This window comes from Vigna unguiculata, chromosome 3, assembly GCF_004118075.2.
Source record: "Vigna unguiculata cultivar IT97K-499-35 chromosome 3, ASM411807v1, whole genome shotgun sequence".
In the NCBI taxonomy this organism is placed as follows: Eukaryota; Viridiplantae; Streptophyta; class Magnoliopsida; order Fabales; family Fabaceae; genus Vigna; species Vigna unguiculata.
Genome location: NC_040281.1, coordinates 59,335,068 through 59,353,893, shown reverse-complemented (window position 1 = coordinate 59,353,893; position 18,826 = coordinate 59,335,068). Strand labels below are relative to the sequence as shown.

General features: G+C 28.5%; 2 protein-coding genes across 3 annotated transcripts; one reads left to right on the top strand and one right to left on the bottom strand.

The window, feature by feature from the left end:
* Positions 1-3,624: 3,624 nt before the first annotated feature.
* On the top strand, positions 3,625-9,548 carry LOC114175689 (putative clathrin assembly protein At4g25940). Its single transcript, XM_028060471.1, has 15 exons — positions 3,625-3,787; positions 3,933-4,002; positions 4,239-4,336; positions 4,823-4,961; positions 5,040-5,167; positions 5,263-5,355; positions 5,490-5,540; positions 6,502-6,567; positions 6,647-6,712; positions 6,841-6,921; positions 6,998-7,069; positions 7,647-7,838; positions 7,924-8,002; positions 8,406-8,518; positions 8,861-9,548. The coding sequence occupies exons 1-15, from the start codon at positions 3,698-3,700 to the stop codon at positions 9,260-9,262; spliced, it is 1,740 nt and encodes a 579-aa protein (XP_027916272.1). The 5' UTR covers positions 3,625-3,697; the 3' UTR covers positions 9,263-9,548.
* Positions 9,549-10,733: 1,185 nt separating this feature from the next.
* On the bottom strand, positions 10,734-11,873 carry LOC114175690. 2 transcript variants are annotated; one of them, XM_028060472.1, is made up of 3 exons: positions 11,531-11,873; positions 11,222-11,324; positions 10,734-11,068 (listed from the first exon to the last, which is right to left on the bottom strand). In XM_028060472.1, exons 1-2 carry the CDS (start codon positions 11,814-11,816, stop codon positions 11,230-11,232), a joined length of 381 nt encoding a protein of 126 aa, XP_027916273.1. In that variant the 5' UTR covers positions 11,817-11,873; the 3' UTR covers positions 10,734-11,068; positions 11,222-11,229. The 2 variants fall into 2 exon arrangements, with proteins under 2 accessions (XP_027916273.1, XP_027916274.1); XM_028060473.1 differs by having other exon boundaries at positions 10,734-11,061.
* Positions 11,874-18,826: the final 6,953 nt, after the last annotated feature.

Sequence of the window (18,826 nt, the reverse complement as noted above, 5' to 3'; positions counted from 1 at the left end):
GATGTCATTCAAGATAAAGAGATTACCATTCTAGATGTTTGTTATAAAATCATTTTTATCAAACAAATTTTAGTTAATTAGTATATTTAACGTTATTTGTGCCAAACTTTTTTTCATTTTATTTTCTTTGTATAGGCCAAGTAATCATTGGAAGTTTACTAAAATATCTCTTAAAAGCTACTTTAAATAACAAAGAGTGTTTAATTTCTTTTATTCCGAAATAAAGTAACCTGAATGCAACAAACGTTTCATTCTTAAAACATTACTATCTGTATCTTACAAATCTTGATTTAGTATAAATCATTCTTTATAATTTTATTTTAATATACTATAAATAAAAGGCTTGATTCCTTACCAAATATTTAAATAATAGTATTTTCACCTGGCCAATAGTTTTAATGTTAGTTATGAATGTAATGGTATTAAACATTACGAACAAAAATCATTTTCAAAATTAATATTAGTAAAAAATGGGAAAGCTGAATAAGAAAAAAGATCCTACAACCTTATTTTCTCAGAATTTTGAAATAATAATAGTATCATAATCATGATATATATAGATTTATTCATCACTTATTAATATGAAATCTATTCAGAGAATTTTCTCGTGATTAAGGAGTGACGTAAAATACTAAAATCCATAAAATATTAAATAAAAGCTAATTAAACAATTTTAAAATATACATTTATACTATAAATAAAGAATAAAATTTATATTAAATATATTATATTGGAATAATTTCGATCTATAAAAACATACAAGATATATTATTCTCCACTTTTTTCCATCAACAATTAGTCCCCCTCAAAGTCCTCCATTTCAACTTCAGCCGACTCATTAATTCATAATAGAGCAATAAAGTTATAGAAAGTTCAATATGAATATCATCACTATAATTAAATCAATGCAATATTCATTTCTATAATCAATATTGTTTAATAAACCCATAATTAATCCAATATGTTAATACAGAAAAAACTAACATGGTTATATTCCAGCTTCTATCTATTATTTTACAAAACCTATAGTTAAAATATAATTATACCCGAATTTAAATACAAGTATTAGATGTATATTTATTGGGACAACAAGATTGATTATATTGTTTATCGTATGATAAAAATATATAAATATATGAAAAAAAAGTATTTATTGGGAGAGGTCAAATTGTTGATAGTTTTAGATATTAGTGTTTGACTTTTAATTGAAAGAGCAAGAACACCAACTACACCAATGCACTTGCAAACGAATTATAGGATGAAATTCGAATATTTTGTTTGTTCACTATCTAAATAGTCCAACATTCCTGGTAATTCCTACTAAGCTGGTAAAAGAAAAAAAAAACATTTGTTTTAATCAACAGCAGCGTGACACTTGGCAAAAGTTGCTTAAAAACTCATTCCGGTGCAAGAATAAGGACCACGCTTTCAAATCATGATCTAAATTATATTTTTCACCAATTTATTTTTTAAAATTCATAATTTAAACTTTTTGCTGCATTAAAATAATATATTTAATTTCTTAAAACTTGTGGTTTTAGTCTAACTATTCTACCCAAGACATTAGTTATTATATATTAATGTTAACTCTCACATAAAACATTTCAATTGTCATTGTATTACAAAGACGATTAGAATTGTGTATCTATTGACTTGTATACAATCGTACCAACTATTTTTATTTTACAACAACCCAAACAAATTTAGCTGAGATTTTGTAGAAATCAGATTGGTATAATAGAAATCGAGGAAGAGTAAATGAAATGTTAAAATTTGAAATGAAATTAAAATTTTAATTCTGAGAGACTTAATTATAGTATTTTATAAATTTAAATATTTTAAATTGAGTTTTAGAGTTTTCCTCAAAAAAAAAAAAGCAGCAAATAATCACAAATATTAATTGTTAATATTTTGTTAACAAATAAGATTGAACTCATAACTATTTCCTACATTTTTTAAAAAGAGTCACTAAATCAACCTTATAATATTCGTAAATGTTAGTGTTAATAATCTTATAACATTCTCAAGTACTAATGTTAGTATAAGAGTTGAACCCATAATCTTTTCATTTTCTTTGTAATTTTTTCCTTATCTTATAACTCCTGAATAATTCAATATCATATGTATTTGAAGAGAAACAACATCAATAATAAAAATCAAATACATGAGATAAACTTAAATAAAAAATTGTTCACAATTTCTAATCCAAAACTTGTAATATGAGATTTCAATTTTTTTTTTATATTTTGCTTATCTTTCTCGTGTATGTTTAATATGAGATTGAAACTTATCTTTGAATTAAAAAAATGATGATAAATTAAAGATTATAGAAAAAAATAACACTCTTATAATTTTATTAACAACAAAATTAAATTAAAAAAGATATTTCTATCACATTATCAATTTTTTTAACAGTTACTAAATTAACGATACTTAAATTTATTTATTAGTTATTTCTAATTAATTAAACATTGAGAAAAAACCAGATGAAGCACGTGATATGGATGTACTTGGCCTCCCTCCACCCTCCTTTTTATCTTTCAAATGAAAATCCAAACACAGCACTATATTATTTATGTTTATTGGTTAAGCTTAATAATTATGTTACATGGCGAAGAGGAAAATATTTTGATGAAGTAAAAGTACTCGTGATGAAACAACTCAAGTTTTTTCTTTCAAGATCTCAAATGCTTTGTTAAAAAATTGATTCTAATGTTAGTTTAATGTGTCGCGTTTACAATTGCATGTGTTGTTGACGGCTTTAGCTTTCTACGTCACGTGTTTTGCCCTTTCACACAAATTAAAATAAACTAAGACACACTTCAGAATTGCTATTGGATTTTCTCATGCTCCAGCTTAATATGGACGTTATATCCATTGGGCCTGGTTGGTGAAATACTACGTAATTGCTGTCTGCATTCCATCCATTTATTCCTGCACTCCTTCAGTATAAGCTACTTTAACAAAGATAAAATAGTCATTTAGAAAAAATATGAGGTGCAGAAAGAAATTAATGGGATACGGAAAGCAATTGCCCAATAATATCCATCCCAAAAGTTTCATTTCAATAAATACGTTCCTTAGAAGTTGAGGTGAAGTTTTGTCTATATGAATAATTATTATGCCAAAATCATTTATCAAATAAAATTGTTCAAATTTACTCTTAATTTTAAAGAGAAGGTTAATATATTTTTAGCTCCTGCTGTATTTATTTATACTAACAATGGAATAGAAAGCCAAAATTTTCATAATATTAAAAATTAAAATTATTGGTCCGAGAGAGTTAAGAGTATCCAATTCCATGCCATGCAAAGTTACTCTAGAAATTAAATTCTAAATGCAATAAGAATAAAAAACAACGAGACACCGAAGCCATAGTTGGATGCCACCTGTAAACATTAAAAAGATTAAACATTTTTTATTTTTTGTTATGCTTAAAGCCAAACGGAGCCCTATTTTTTCTGTTTTATTGAAAATTAATATTATTCACAAACTGTGGTCAAAAATTTCCTTAAATCAGTTAAGTTTCTTAAGATCTGAAACTACAAAAATACCCTTTGGTGGTTGCTTCCTTCTTTTTGTAGTTGGAACTTGGAACACATGACACAGTTTGAAAGAAGAAGAAGGAAGAAGAGGAAGAAAACGTGGTTCCTCTTCTTCCTTCACTCTTCTTCTATCAAATTCAATTCGTTGATGAATGGGAACGTTCCGGACATTAAGAAAGGCCTACGGTGCTCTCAAAGACTCTACCAAGGTTGGCCTAGCCAAGGTCAATAGCGAATACAAGGTTCATTTTTTCATATCTCTTTCTAACTTTTCATCGATCAATTTTTGTATATTTATACATTTTTGTGCAGATTAATCCTCTACCTCCACTGATTTGATTTCTCACCTTTTCTCTATTTCGATCGTGTTATTTTCTTTTACGTAAGGATTTGGATATTGCTATTGTGAAGGCTACCAGTCATGTAGAATATCCCCCAAAGGAACGTCATGTCAGAAGTGAGTTCTCAGATTCTGTTGAATACTTTACATAAATGAAAATTATGCCTTTTTTCTTTTTTTCTATTTTCATTGTGAGATTAGTGCCGTCAGGGTTTGAATCGTTAATTTTCGATGCATTATGCATGGTTTATTCCATAGATCTTGTTGCTTGCATCGAAAGAAATTAGAAATGAGATCATAACGATATGCCGGAGTGGGATATTTATCAGTTCTGTGTTTGTTCTTCTTTGCAGAGATATTCTATGCAACTTCAGCACACCAACCACGGGCCGATGTGGCTTACTGCATACACACACTTGCTAGGAGGCTTGCAAAGACACGGAATTGGATAGTGAGTCCTCCCTGTAACTGTCTGAATGCATTAACAGCTAAGACTGTGTTTGGATAAAATTTGAAAACGTGGTTTTGATAGTTTCAATTTACGTTTCCGAATTTCATGACACAAAATGAAGAAGGAAGGGTTCGAATGGTGGTTTAGAAATAAAAGTACTTAACAAACATCAGAACATATAATAAACAAACAATCAGTGCTCATTTTGTTTTTCTTGTCCTTATGTGGTAAAATGTTGTGTTTTTTAACTGTGTTAATAAATATGTTATGCTTGATTTTTGCATGAAAATAACAAACACCAGCATATGTAAGAGAAAAAAGGGAAATGGGAACTGTATAATTGTCATGAATCAATCATCCTCAAAGCTTAAGTTGTTCAGTGAAAACAAGTGAGAGGGAATGTAATTTGCATAGCATTATACTCAATGACGACAATTTTTCCAAACTTTATTGTTTTTAATTGAACATCGACATGTCACATGACAGGTTGCTGTAAAGACATTGATAGTCATTCATAGAATATTAAGAGAGGGTGATCCTACTTTCAAAGAAGACCTCATAAACTATGCGCGTAGGGGACGTTTTCTTCAAATATCCAATTTTAAAGATGACTCAAGTCCCCAAGGTAGATAGATCTGTGAGACCCTCTTGTTATCTGAATTTTCTTTCATTTTATGCTCACTAACTGTATTTCTCAACGCAGCTTGGGATTGTTCTGCATGGGTTCGAACATATGCACTATTTTTAGAAGAAAGGCTTGAATGTTTTAGAATCCTTAAATATGACATCGAGGCTGACCGTTTATCAAAAGCATCACCCGTTAAAGCTAAGGTGCTGCTTTGCCTTTCAATTTTATTCACACATTAATTGTTCCATGCGGCTTTCATTACTGCAAATAGAAAATTAGTAACTTTTAGCTTTGACAGGGACATAGCAGAACACGGTCGTTGACTAAAGAAGGGCTATTGGAGCAGCTGCCTGCACTGCAGCAACTTCTATACCGCCTAGTTGCTTGTCAGGTAAGAATTTGTGGAGAAAACATTGATTTGGTATCTATATGCTTTGTATCTGTTATGCTATATCTCTTGCCATTGAAATGACTGCATTTTATTTCCCTTAGATAATAACATTTAGTTTTCTTAATTTCCTGCAGCCTGAAGGTTTGGCTGTCAGCAGTTACCTAATACAGTATGCACTGGCCTTGGTATGCTTGTTTAATTTGTACTTTTCACACAATAGAACTTTTAAGTATTATCTGATAATATGTTTTGTATCAATTTATAACTGAATAAAATTAGTCGAACATTTTTTTCCTAAAATGGAAAAAAGGAGCGACTTGTTCTTGTGCATAATTGTCGATATCATATCCTTGCAAAATGACCACATGAAGTTGGTCTAACATAAAGAACAAGTTCATTGTAATGTAGTGAACTAAAATTTGAATCCCCTTCTGATTTTTTTTTTTTTTTTTACATTTAATGTTATATAGTATTTCAAAGAAATTTAGTTCCAAAAGAGAAAACAAAAACACTTGGATCTTATAAAATCTTTCCGTTAGAGTTACTAATATGACAATTTAAAGATCATGAATTTTAAATAAGACTTTGATCATTGGAATAAACAAATATCTTTTCTATCTTAGAAATATATATATATTGCATTGAAATAAAAGTTGCAAAAAGATATCAATGGGATACAGTGAAACCCAAAAAAATTAAAATCTGATAAAATGATCCTTACAATAGATATGACTTCAGGTGCTAGAGAGCTCAATTGCTGCAATACTCATGGATTGATTTCCTACAAAACAAAATTGTTTATGCTTGATTCATCCGTATCTCCTGTTTCACTTTCATTAAAAGGAATTACTTATCTAAAATAAGCTCTCATTTTAGACAGAAGTGGGAAATTTCTATACGTAAACAATCACGGTTAATATTATTATGACAAATAATGGATTGTAAAAGTCTACTGTTAATTTTTCGTTTGTCAACAGTTGTCGTATTTCACTCTCTTTTGTTCCTGAAGTTAAGCAATTCATTTCAGAGGAATCCAGTCCTAACACAGAAAATGAAACACTTTTAAATTCTTCGCTTCTACAAATCCATTCACTGAGAGGGCTTATGGTCTAACTTTACTTTTCCGCTTCTGAAAATATCTTTCAGGTGTTGAAAGAGAGCTTCAAAATATACTGTGCCCTGAATGATGGAATCATAAATCTTGTGGATGTGGTAACGTCTATTTCAGTTTAAAATGTGATTTCAGTTTAACTCTTAAATGTTGAACTGTACTAAGTAATGAAAGTTGCAGTTCTTTGATATGCCAAAATATGATGCAATCAAGGCGTTACACATTTATAAAAGAGCTAGCCAACAGGTTTACAATAATGCTTTGCTTTCCTTCAGATCCATTCTCTTTGTTATTCAATTTGAACTGTTTCTCGTCCTCAGCGGGCTTCCTAATGGGTCATACGAGTTGAATTGATTATCTTTCTAACTGCGCAGGCTGATACTCTTGCTGAGTTCTATGAATACTGCAAGAGATTGGACCTTGCTAGGAATTTTCAATTTCCAATCTTGAGACAGGTTCTTGCTCATTAAAAACAATATTTATTCTCTATCGTATACAGTTTCTCACTGAGATATTTGCCCTAATAAACAGCCACCTGCTTCATTTCTTGCCACGATGGAAGAGTACGTTAAAGAAGCACCCTTCAATACATCTAATAGACTGGTAAGAAAAAGTGGTATGCAAATTTATTCGAGAAAGACCGTGCCTTATATGCGGTTTGTTTATGTTCCATAAACCAATATGCTTGATTTTTTTAAACTAATAAAGGACTTATTACATGCAATATGGCAAATGAAGCTCAAGCCACTTCGTCAGAGAGTGGAAGAGCCTAATGACTTTTAGAACGAGCCAAAGATTTCCCAGGACATTCTGATGTGTAGAACTTTTATTTTCTTATATGTAGAATAAAGTTTAGGGCCAATCCATCTAAAACAACTTAGCAATTGATATAGAATAGCTGTAAGACTCGCTTATATATTTTGCATTGGGTTCTGGAGTAAATTTTGGCACACCGATTGATATGGAGAATTGGAGATTGACCACGATAACTTCATATAACTCAGCAACTTTGCATCTGTGTTCTGGTTCTAGTTATGGCATATTTCGACTGAAGTTTCTGCATTTATTGTTAATGGTATCCAAGGGAAACCACTGTAATGAGCACAGGGTTATTTTTCTTAAAAGTGGTTCAACGTCAATTGTTTGTTATGGTTCGTTAATAAATGTAATGCAACATCAGGAGTTTCACGAAAATGATCAATCACCTAAAAAGGAAGCAGAACCCAAAGAATCTGAAGAGGCTAAAACAACCGAAAAACCAGATGAAGAAGAGAAAGGGGAAGAACAGGTGCGTGAAGATGAACCAGAGCCTAAGGAGAAGGAAGTGGAGCTTCCTCCTTTGATATCAACTGATTCTACTGATGATTTGCTGGTGTGTTTTTGGTTAAGTGAATCATATGAATGTTTTGAGAGATTGGCTTGACGAAATATATAATATATATTTGTCACCTTTGCAGGGTCTAACCGAAATAAATCCAAAAGCCCGGGAACTAGAAGAAAGCAATGCTTTGGCGCTAGCAATTGTACCAGCCGAAGGTAAGAAGTAATTGATAATTAACGACGTTAAATCTATAGTGCTTCACTAAACAAAGAATCAGAATTTATATATATATATATATATATATATATATATATATATATATATATATATATATATATATATATATATATATGCAATGCTTGTTAGATTTTGAAAATAGAAACGAGAATGTATGACTAGTCCGTAGAGAATTCCTAAACTAATGAGGAAAAAACTTGTCGAACCAAAGACTTCTGTTTTGTTTTACTCCACAAAGCTAATTGGAGATAATCTCATCTAAACCCATAGGGAATAACTGTGCCATTGCCCTTGATCCAAACAAACTTGTATTAATAAAAAAACCCTAAATGGGGTCCATCTTTGATCGATTCAATTCTAAAACTCTGCGATTTTATGTAGGAAATAACTCGAGCAATCTTGCTTTGGCTGACACAAATGGAACTTCTGGTTGGGAACTTGCACTAGTCACAACACCAAGTAATCATACAAGCCAAGCGCCAGATCGAAGAATGGTTAGTTTTTACTTGCTTGTCATACTTAGTAGATCATGTATATACGAGACATGCCAATCAATATGAACATGAACATGTTACATGCACACGCTACAACCAATGCGGCCCAAAACGATTATTGTGACATTCATCTCACAGATTTGGCTATAGGTACAATTTCACCCACGTCAATAACAGCAGAGGTCTGTTTGAAATGACCAATACATGTATAACCGCATTAAATGTCATGATAAGAATAGCTCGTAGTGCTTTCCATCTACCGCTAAATGACGCTATGGTTTGTCCTTTGAATCTAAAAGCTAACAACACTATTGTTCTTATCTCCCTCGTTTGTTGAGTCAGGCTGGTGGGTTTGACCCGCTATTACTAGACAGTTTGTATGAAGATGAAAAGGCTAGGAGACAACTTCAACTCCGAAATGCAGGCTATGGATATGGGGAAATGGATACACATAATCCATTCAATCATCATAATCAGCAAGATCCATTTGCAATGTCCAACAACATAGCACCTCCAGCCAATGTGCAAATGGCATTCATGGCTCAGCAACAGCAACAACGACAAATGATGTTCCAGCAACATCAGCAACATAACATGATGATGGCCCCTTACCAGTATCCACAGACTCAATACCATCAGCAAATGCCAGTCATGGGTTCTTCTAATCCATTTGCTGATCCCTTACCGGTGCCCATCCATGGTTATAATTCCATGAATCATCAAGGGAACTACAATTTAATATAGAGTTCAGCTTCTCTTCTACTTAATCCTCCTTTTTTCTCTCCTCAATCCCTTGCCCAAAAAGGATTTATTCTTTGTAAAGTAGAAGAACACTAACTTTCTTGATCATAATACCATTCATCAATGATCCATTTTCCGTAGGCCATTCATCAATGGTGCATTTTTAAATTAAAGTTGCCCGAGCGATGGTCCAAAGTTTGGAGCTGGGTAATCTAGACAGAAAACACGCCTCATTTATTATTATTCCAGCTGAGAAATCAAAACAGTAAACACATGAAATTGACTACTATTGTTCCAAGTTTAATTATTCATTTATCTTTCTCCTCAGAACAATCTGGAAAACTGAAGTCAACGTGACTGTATTGTACTCGCAGTTCAGAGCCCATTCAGAGAACTTTATAACCAGGGTCATAGATGCTCTAGGACGAATTAATCCCACACAAAGGATATAACCCGTAGTATAACTCAAAATCGTCTATAACTAGCAGTGTACATTTGCCCATGTATGCCCGTAGTCAGGTTTATTGCGCCCCATGAAAATGTCAACTAACTGAAGAAATATAAATGACATTGACATAAATTGTGAATTTGACCAGAACCAGAACTGGTTTTCACTAGTAATTCACGTACCGCAAACCAAACTAAACAAATGACAAGTGATCATGTTAATATGAGAAGATTAAAAAATAAAATCGAACTGAAGAATTAGAAAATTAAACTTATTCTATCTCTTTCCTCTCAGCAAGCATGATCTAAAATTCAACATTAATAATTTAGGATCCTGCACACTACACTATTTCCACAATATCAAATGGCTCTCGAGTCAAATACAAGAACGGTTGACCAAGATCTATCAATTACATTTAAAATGTCTTCTGAGTTAATTCGCACACCTGAAGACTCATCGTGTTGAGTTCATGCCAAAATTAAAATTGTATGTATCTCTTCTCAATTAGAATAATGTTTCTTTGCACATCAAACTTTATGACAGAGAGAGAAGAGAGTCCCAACTTTTTCAACTATAACAGAGCATCCAAATCCTAAATCATATTAGAGGATTTGACAGTCACCAGCAAGGCTGGCAAGACTAGACAAATTTATAACTCTTACCGATCCTTCCCAAGTGTACTCAGCCATCTTTTAATATTCAAAATTCTAGCACTTTTTTTTATAATTTGAATTGAATAGATCTACGAATAATCTCTTTCTTTTCTTGACATATACATAAATCAACCCTTTTAAATAAAAGAATGATTTCACGTACATTAGAGACAAAAAGGCAAGTTCGCTTCTATTCAGCCTTTCAATGGAAATCAAGTCTTCAATTATAGAACTCAATAGAAACTACGCAATTCTATAGCAGTAATCAAGTAACTATAGCAACGGTGCAAAACTTTTACCCCCTTATAAAGTCTACTGCAGTTATATCTAAACAAATACTCATATTCATTGAATCAAGGTGGTGTTTGGATCATTCAGAGGAATGGTCAAAGAAACTTTTGCTTTATTAGTTACACAAATACATACATACACCATCCAATGTAAAAGGTTCAACAAGACACCATTGAAAAAAATAAATCTACACAAACCGGTTACTTTAAGTGCTTGGTCAGGACCCAAACTATATACAAATAACAGAGACCAAAAAAGGTGAGAAGAGTTAATCCCAAAGCAACCAGTAGTACTTCACCTGTGCAAGAATTCCCATTTTCACGAACTGTCTTCTATGCAACCAAGCTCCATGATCTTCAAACAGCTTAGTTTTTTTGCACCCGACCCTCTCATCAAGCTAAGGGCGCAACCTGAAAACTATTCACCATTTGGTCTCAGCGGGATATCAAACAAGTCCAATCCAAAGACAATTCTGTTGCATAACAGCATTTGAAAGTCTGAAACAACACTTAAATCATTGAAAGCGGACACAAACACACATGCATTACTGTTACTATTACTATTACTTACCATCATGATCATCCTTCCTCATCTTCAGAGAGGGCGACGTTTTCAGTGGGCGCCATAACCTTAAGTTGCACGGTAAGTTCCGGTCCTCGTGGGGTGGCAACAGCTGTTGAGAGAGAGAGAGAAAGAAATAGAGCATACGATGAATTCCATGTCAAGTCAAGACCACAGTTACCCTATACAATCAATCTAGTCAATCATAATATCAAAAGTTACTATTTTTACAAGATTCTGACAATAGCATTCCCAGAATCTTCATCTAACATTGAAGAAACGAAGAGTAATAGGGTTGGTTGAGAAAAAAAAGAGAACCTTGAAGTAAGAAAGGTTGAGTGGGGATGGAGAATTTGTGGAGAAAAGGGGAGGGAGGAGGAGGGACCCAGAAGGAGGAACCGGGGAGGAAGGGAAGCCAATCGGGTGTGGCCTTGATGACCATAACACGGTGGGCATGGTCCTCCAGCAACTTGGCCCCTTCAATCTCCACCCACTTCGATTTCATGGCTTCCGAAGATCGGTGGCGGTGGCACACAATTAGAAGCTTGGGGGATTGGGAATGACGAAGCAGCGTCTTGGAGTTGGAGATGAACCTCGCCATCATATCAATTCCTATCGGACCAAACCAGATGTGCTTCTCCTTTTCAACGCACCTAACAATTCTTTTTCTCTCTAAATATTATCGATTTTTATTATTTTAATTCGTAAACTGTATTATATTTTTTAAGTTATTCAGGTTAGTATATTTTTTTATTACACTAATCAACCATGTAATTAAATCTTATTTTCTATACGATACTATTTATGCAAATTCGCTTTTACTACAGGAAAATGATATTTTATAAAGTTTGGTTTACAAACTACTATTTTTGGTCAAAAATATCTTGAAACTTTATTATTTTATCTTTTAACTTTTATAAAAAAATAAAAAGTTACTCTATTTAATAATTTTGTCAATTTTATTAAAAATTTATTTGTCCAAAAATATTTTTGTTTAGTATAATAAAATTGTACAAATCTTCATACCATAATTACAGAATTTGATGAGTTTTGTTAAGATTTTACATATGTATGTTAAGGTTGTTGTTAAATGCACACCACGAAACCGTGTGATGTGGACAAGTTGAGTGATGTCCAATGTTTTCACGAATAGTTGTCGTAAAATAAATGGAATAAAAATATTTATTTATTAAATACTTTTTAAAGAATTAAAAATGATATAGAGAATCAGAGAAGGGTTTATGTAGATATTTGTATGTATATTTTTTAAATCTTAAATAAAATTATTTAAAAAAATCTTTAAATATAAATTTAGATAAAAAAATTGATTTCTAAGTCCAATTCAAATTAAATTATTCTATAGAATGTTAATGTAAATAAACTCTTACAAAATAAATTAAATTTCAAATGTTTAAATTAAAAGAATAGAAATATATGAAGTCAAATATAAAATAATATCATGATTGATTAATATATTTTTCATTAATCAAGTAAGTAATTAAATATTTGTACCCATTATTTATAAATATCTATTAAGGATATATATTAAGTATTTATCAAAGATTTTATATGTTCAACGTGAGATGTAAATTCATACTTGAATTTTTACTCATCTGTATTTATATGGTATTTAATTTTTTTTATTTTTATTCAATATAATTTAATGTCATGGTTAAGTTAAGTTTGTTATATGTAATTTGCGGTCTGCAAGGTTAATGACATGGAAGAATAGTTGATCCGTTTGATCCGTAACAAAATAAATTAATTATATTTTAATGACTAAATAAATTAATACTCTTTTTTTCTGTTCAATATTCTTTCACTTCACATTTTAAATTTCAAGTCACTCTCTTGCTTCCATTTAACATTAGTTCTCAAATATTTATTAGTATAGAAATAATATTTTGTTTGAAAATGTGCAATTGATTATTTGTACTTTAAATTAAAAGTGTAACTTTTTACTATATAACATTTAATTAATAATTTGATCTCTATGTCTTGTTATGACTCAATTCACACTTCATATTTCCATTTGATTGTGACCTGATTTAAGAGAAGAGACTAAATTAATTTTCTTTAATGAATATTGGAATTCAATCAAGTAAAAAAATAAATATGGAACCAAAATGAATAATAGAATTAACTATATAAATGAAATTACTAATTAAGCATTTAGACAATAATCTCTTTCTACATTTTATTTTCTTGAAATATTTATCTTTAACACATTTATTTGACATAAATATTAATCTTATGTTTAGTTAAGTTTATTTTTAATTTAGTCGTAAATTTTAAACTTATAAACTATAATAAACAAAAATTGTTTTACAATGTTTTTTTTTCTATTTTTAAAAGATTTTGTTGATATAGATTAGTCCACAAGTCTATGAGTCAACAAAATTAATTAGATTCTTATGGAAGATCATCTTTTCGATTTCTTTTACGAGTCAAATGTGAAATAGACGTAAACAAAACAAACTTAAACTATAAGGATATACATGCATCGTCATCCTTAAAAAATAGTATTGAATTGTAGAACAAGAAACTCGATTCTAAGTAATGACAGCACTCTCATGAATGGAAAGAGAGATGTTTAAAAGAAATGTTGCGTTGTCATAATAATAATAATAATAATAATAATAATAATAATAATAATAGAAAAAGAAAATAGCAGAGGTAAATAACTAATTTTAAATTGTTTTATGCTATTTTTTTTTTTTTTTTGCTTTCGTGGCTCGTGTATTAACAGTTTTATGTATCCATATTTGGGTTAGAGTTGTTTGGGAATTGAAAACATTAATGAAGAGAGCACGTGTGGCATTTCAATTTGGAGTGGAATGAAAAGATAGGAATAGTTTTGTCTTTCGGTAAAAGTTAATGTGATTCAATAACTTATTACTTTGTAAATGCCTATTTTGTGATTGGTTTTGTATTAAGGTCTTTAACCAATAATAATATATAATGAATGGATACGTGATATAATGATATATGAATATTGAAAAATGAATATAATAATTATTAAAAACGTAATAAATATATAATTATTATGGTGTTAATCTAAATTAAAAGTATATGTATTAAAGTTATCAACATACAAAATCTAAATTATTGTCATCATAAAAGTATCATCGTATGAAAACTTTTAAATAATAACCAATTTTAGTAACCAAAAATATGTTAGATGCCAATTTCTTAATTAGAGATCAATTTATAAACTAATTATTTTGGTAGTCAAAACCTTGATAACTAATGTTAGTGACCAATTTAGAAACCAATTATTCTGGTAGTCAAAGTCTTGGTAACTAATATTAGTGACCAATTTAGAAATCAAATCATAATAAAAATTATTTCAATTATCAATTTAGAGACTAATTATAATTTTTTGGAACTATTATAGTTGTCAATAATTTTTAGTTTTTATACTTAAATTGATCACTATATAGTGATTAATTATTTTTGTTACTAAAATTAATCATTATTCAAAGATTTTATTGTATTGTACTACGACTTTGTAAATTAGATACTTCACTGATAAACATCAATAAAGTATCATAAAGTATCAGATACAGATATGTGTTGAACAAGGGTACGTGACCTAAGTTAAAGTATCCGTACATCATAGATAATAATCAATTAATTAGTAATTTGTTGATTTAATATTTTATGGTTGTAGAGTTTTTCATAGTTGTAATTCATCACAAGGAGATTTTGTAAAAAATCTTGTTTGACATTTGATATATAAGGAGATGGATATTTCTTTATTATCATACTAAAAATTAGATTGTATGATTCTTGTTATACTAAAATTGTATTTGTGAAATAGTTTTTACCATTATAATAATATATTTAGTGATAATGGTAACATTTTTAAGAAACCTATGTCCATGTAATAACAACCGTACTAAAGTCTTCTCTGGTTTATTATATCAACATAACAATAATAAACAACAATACATTTGACATCTCAACAACTTTCGGCAAAAACCCAATACATATTTAGCTATGGTCTAAATACCGATATTTTTTTATTATAGAGTCAAGAATTAGCGAGGTATAAAGCAAATTCAAAAAAATGAGTTCTTTTTTTTTTAACCGTTTTATGCAAAATTTATTTATTAAATGTAATAATTAATTTTATTTAAAATTTTTATCAGTAGATAATATGACTAATTCAGTTGATTTTTCTTGAGACATCGTTGATTTTAAATAAGATTTTATTATATTTAGTTTTGAGTTATAGGTGCATCTGGAAAAGAATAAATTATTTTTATATAATTAAGAATGTCAAATGATAATATTATTTTTTTATTTTTTTTATCAACAATTGTTAGTTGTTAGTTTTTGTTAATGGAGAAGTTGAACACAAAACATCTCTCATCCTCCCTTTTAATCTCCTTGAAACCCACCTTATTTCTCCATATTGTTAGCAGTAGGGATCGATATCCAACAAATGATCATGTTTTAAAGATTTTTCAAGATTTAAGCCTTTTTCTTAAAAAATGTAATGACTTTAATTTTTTAACACTAAATAAAAAACAAAAATATCTTCATATATTTTAAATTGTTCAAATTTATTTTGAAGTGTAGTAATTGTTTTATCTACAATATAGAGAAATTAATTAATTCTAAATGATTATTGAAGAGGTTTTACAATTTCATTTTCAATGTTTTCTTCAAATTGTTTATTTTTGTGTCTAATACGTTTTTTCACAAAACTTAGATTTTTCTCAACTCGATAATAATTTTTTTTCCTAAACTTAAATTATCCTTTTACAAAAAATCTAACTTTGAATTATGGTCCAATTAATCTATTACTCACCAAGAGATTAACCCCTAATCTAACTAATACTTTTGAAGAAAGATTTATTGTAAAGATATATGCAAAAAAAAAAAAAAACTCTTAAAACTCATTTCTAATTTCAAAAAGTGTTGAAACAAAATTGAGATCAGGAACACATTTATAAGTTTGGTACAAATAAAAAACATCATAAAAACAACAATACAAATAGAAAGAAAAAACATAATAACCAAAAATAATGATGATGAAAATATTGGTATACACGGACAATATGAGATTCAAGAAATATAATATGTCAAAACTTAACAAAAAAGGACTCTTAGAAGGTAAGAAAGTAAGGAGAGACCAGAGAAGTCCCATAAAAAAATAAAAAAATAAAATAATATAGATTACAAAAGAACAAAGATAATTAATTCTTCCCTTTGTCGTAAACAAAATTATAATTTACTAAATAAAAGTTTTAACTCATTAATTATCATTTTTAATACTGACAAAAGTTAACACACACTAATACTAATTTAATTGAATTTTATTCTAAAACAAAAAATTGTAATTACTTTAATAGAGCTATATTAGTAATAACATATTTTTTTTAGTTTTTTTTAAAACATAATTTTATAATTAATTTAATAGGATTATATTAGTAAAAAAAAGTTGAGGCATTTTTTCTTAAACATAATTTTATAAAAAAATATTAGTAGTAAAAAAAAAATTTTTAGGCCTTCTTTTACTGTATGCCTCAAGCGGATGTTTTACTTGCTTTATTCTTGAGTCGATTCTGATTATAGTGTTCGAAAGAAAATTGCATATTATATATTTGCTACCCTAAAAATATATAATTTAACCTTTTATACATTTTTTGGAATATTATTTATCATTACAATAATATCTATAACAATATATAAAAAAAATACATTTCATACTCTTATTTCATATTTAACTATATTTTATTAAAAAATATGTATATATAATAATTTATAAAGACATTTTTTAAATTAATTTATAAATTTCATATTCTTATTTTATATTTAGTTGTATTTTTAAAATTGAAATAACCTAAATATTAAAAGTAATTGTACAACATTTTAATAATGTAACTACCCTTCCCTACTAAAAAAACTCATTTTCTGCTAATTTTATTTTGAAATTTTTTTGTATGAAATACTAATAAATTTTGTTATGAAAAAAAATTTGCAAAACATTACTGTTAATTTTTTGTAAAATATTTTATATAAAACACTTTTCACAACAAATTTTATAAGAAATGCTTACGAATTTTATAATTTTGTAAGAAATAATTATTCATGAATAAATTACCTGCTAATTAAGATTCCTAGAAAAATAGTAGAAAAAATATTTTTTTACAATATTTTTTAACAAATTTGTAAAAAAAATTCATTTATTATGAAAATTTTTAGTAGTACTTTTTTTATAATTACTATTATTAATATTATTTTTCTCTTAAAACATATATAGACTCGTTAGTGTTTGTCTAGTAACGAGTTAGTGTTTGTTTAGTAACGACACTGATTTATAAATATTTGTTATAATTTCATAAACATTATATTAAACATGTATATATTTGTTAATTAATAATTTATAAAATTTGAGTAGACATGATAATGGTAATTTGTGATCCAGATTTGAATCATAACCATGTTAAAGAAATGAACTATTATGATAAAAATATCTAAATTGTTTACTCTTCTTTGATAATATTGGTTATTTTTAAAATAATATTAAGCTATCATTTATAAGAAAAAAGATGAGAATTATATTTATGATTTGATTATTTAAAGTAATAAAATAAATGTATAAATTAATTGTATTTTCTTTCAAATTAATTGATTTAGGTTTATAATTGATATCTCGTGAATGGGAAATAAGATTATATTGAAATTCAAATACTAATACATATGAATAATTCAAAATGCCCAACAATCTACTATGTTTTGATATGAGTTCTTGTAACAACTTCTAATGATAAAGTGGTTTTTATAATCATAGTTGAGTATAGGTGATTTTCATCCACAATTTACTATATAAAACTTCAATCAGTTCTTTATTACCGTCAATTTAAGTTCTTTATTACCGTCAATTTAACTTAGTTATTATTAAAGTTTAAATAGTTCATCGAATTTCTTAATTTAGTATTTAAATCATATTTTAATAGACCCTATTGTACATATTGACTCACATAGAATCATTACAATAATACAATCTATCTATATATGCATAGCATATTATAATTGATTATTGATAAAATATTGACACAAGTTTCACAAATAATAAATATTTTTTTCTTCACAAGAATTTGTGTCTTGTAGAACGCATGACAACTCTCAAAATTTACAATTCAATTAGACAATAAAACTCACAAAAATATGAAAAACTATTTTTGTATTTTTATCAAACAATTGAATGTGTAATATAAATTTAACATAGAGTATATACAATTGTCAAGATTAAATTTTGTTCACTTCATTCTCGTACATTTACAACATCTAAATTCCATATTTCATATTAAAATCAACTTATAAGATTACTCAAATTCTATTTCTAATGACTAAAAGCCTATGATAATTCATCCAAGTTCTGAATCCTCAACAAGTAATCATGCGTTAAGTTTAAAAGTTTTAATATTACTAATAAATCATGCTCTATCTCTATATACAAGCTCCATTAACTATTTAATTTCAAGACATTTTCCAACACTTGAATAATCAACAATCAAGTCATGAGTGATAAAGTCACAATAAGCATTAAGCATAGAAATCAAATACTTCTATACTAACTTTGAAATGGAAAAAACATAT

Coding starts and splice junctions, on each gene's coding strand:
- LOC114175689 (XM_028060471.1), top strand. CDS start 3,698: ATGGGAACGTTCCGGACATTAAGAAAGGCCTACGGTGCTCTCAAAGAC. Junction 8,003..8,405: donor AGCAATTGTACCAGCCGAAG/GTAAGAAGTAAT, acceptor GATTTTATGTAG/GAAATAACTCGAGCAATCTT. Junction 8,519..8,860: donor AAGCGCCAGATCGAAGAATG/GTTAGTTTTTAC, acceptor TTGTTGAGTCAG/GCTGGTGGGTTTGACCCGCT.
- LOC114175690 (XM_028060472.1), bottom strand. CDS start 11,816: ATGATGGCGAGGTTCATCTCCAACTCCAAGACGCTGCTTCGTCATTCC. Junction 11,325..11,530: donor TCAACCTTTCTTACTTCAAG/GTTCTCTTTTTT, acceptor CTCTCTCAACAG/CTGTTGCCACCCCACGAGGA.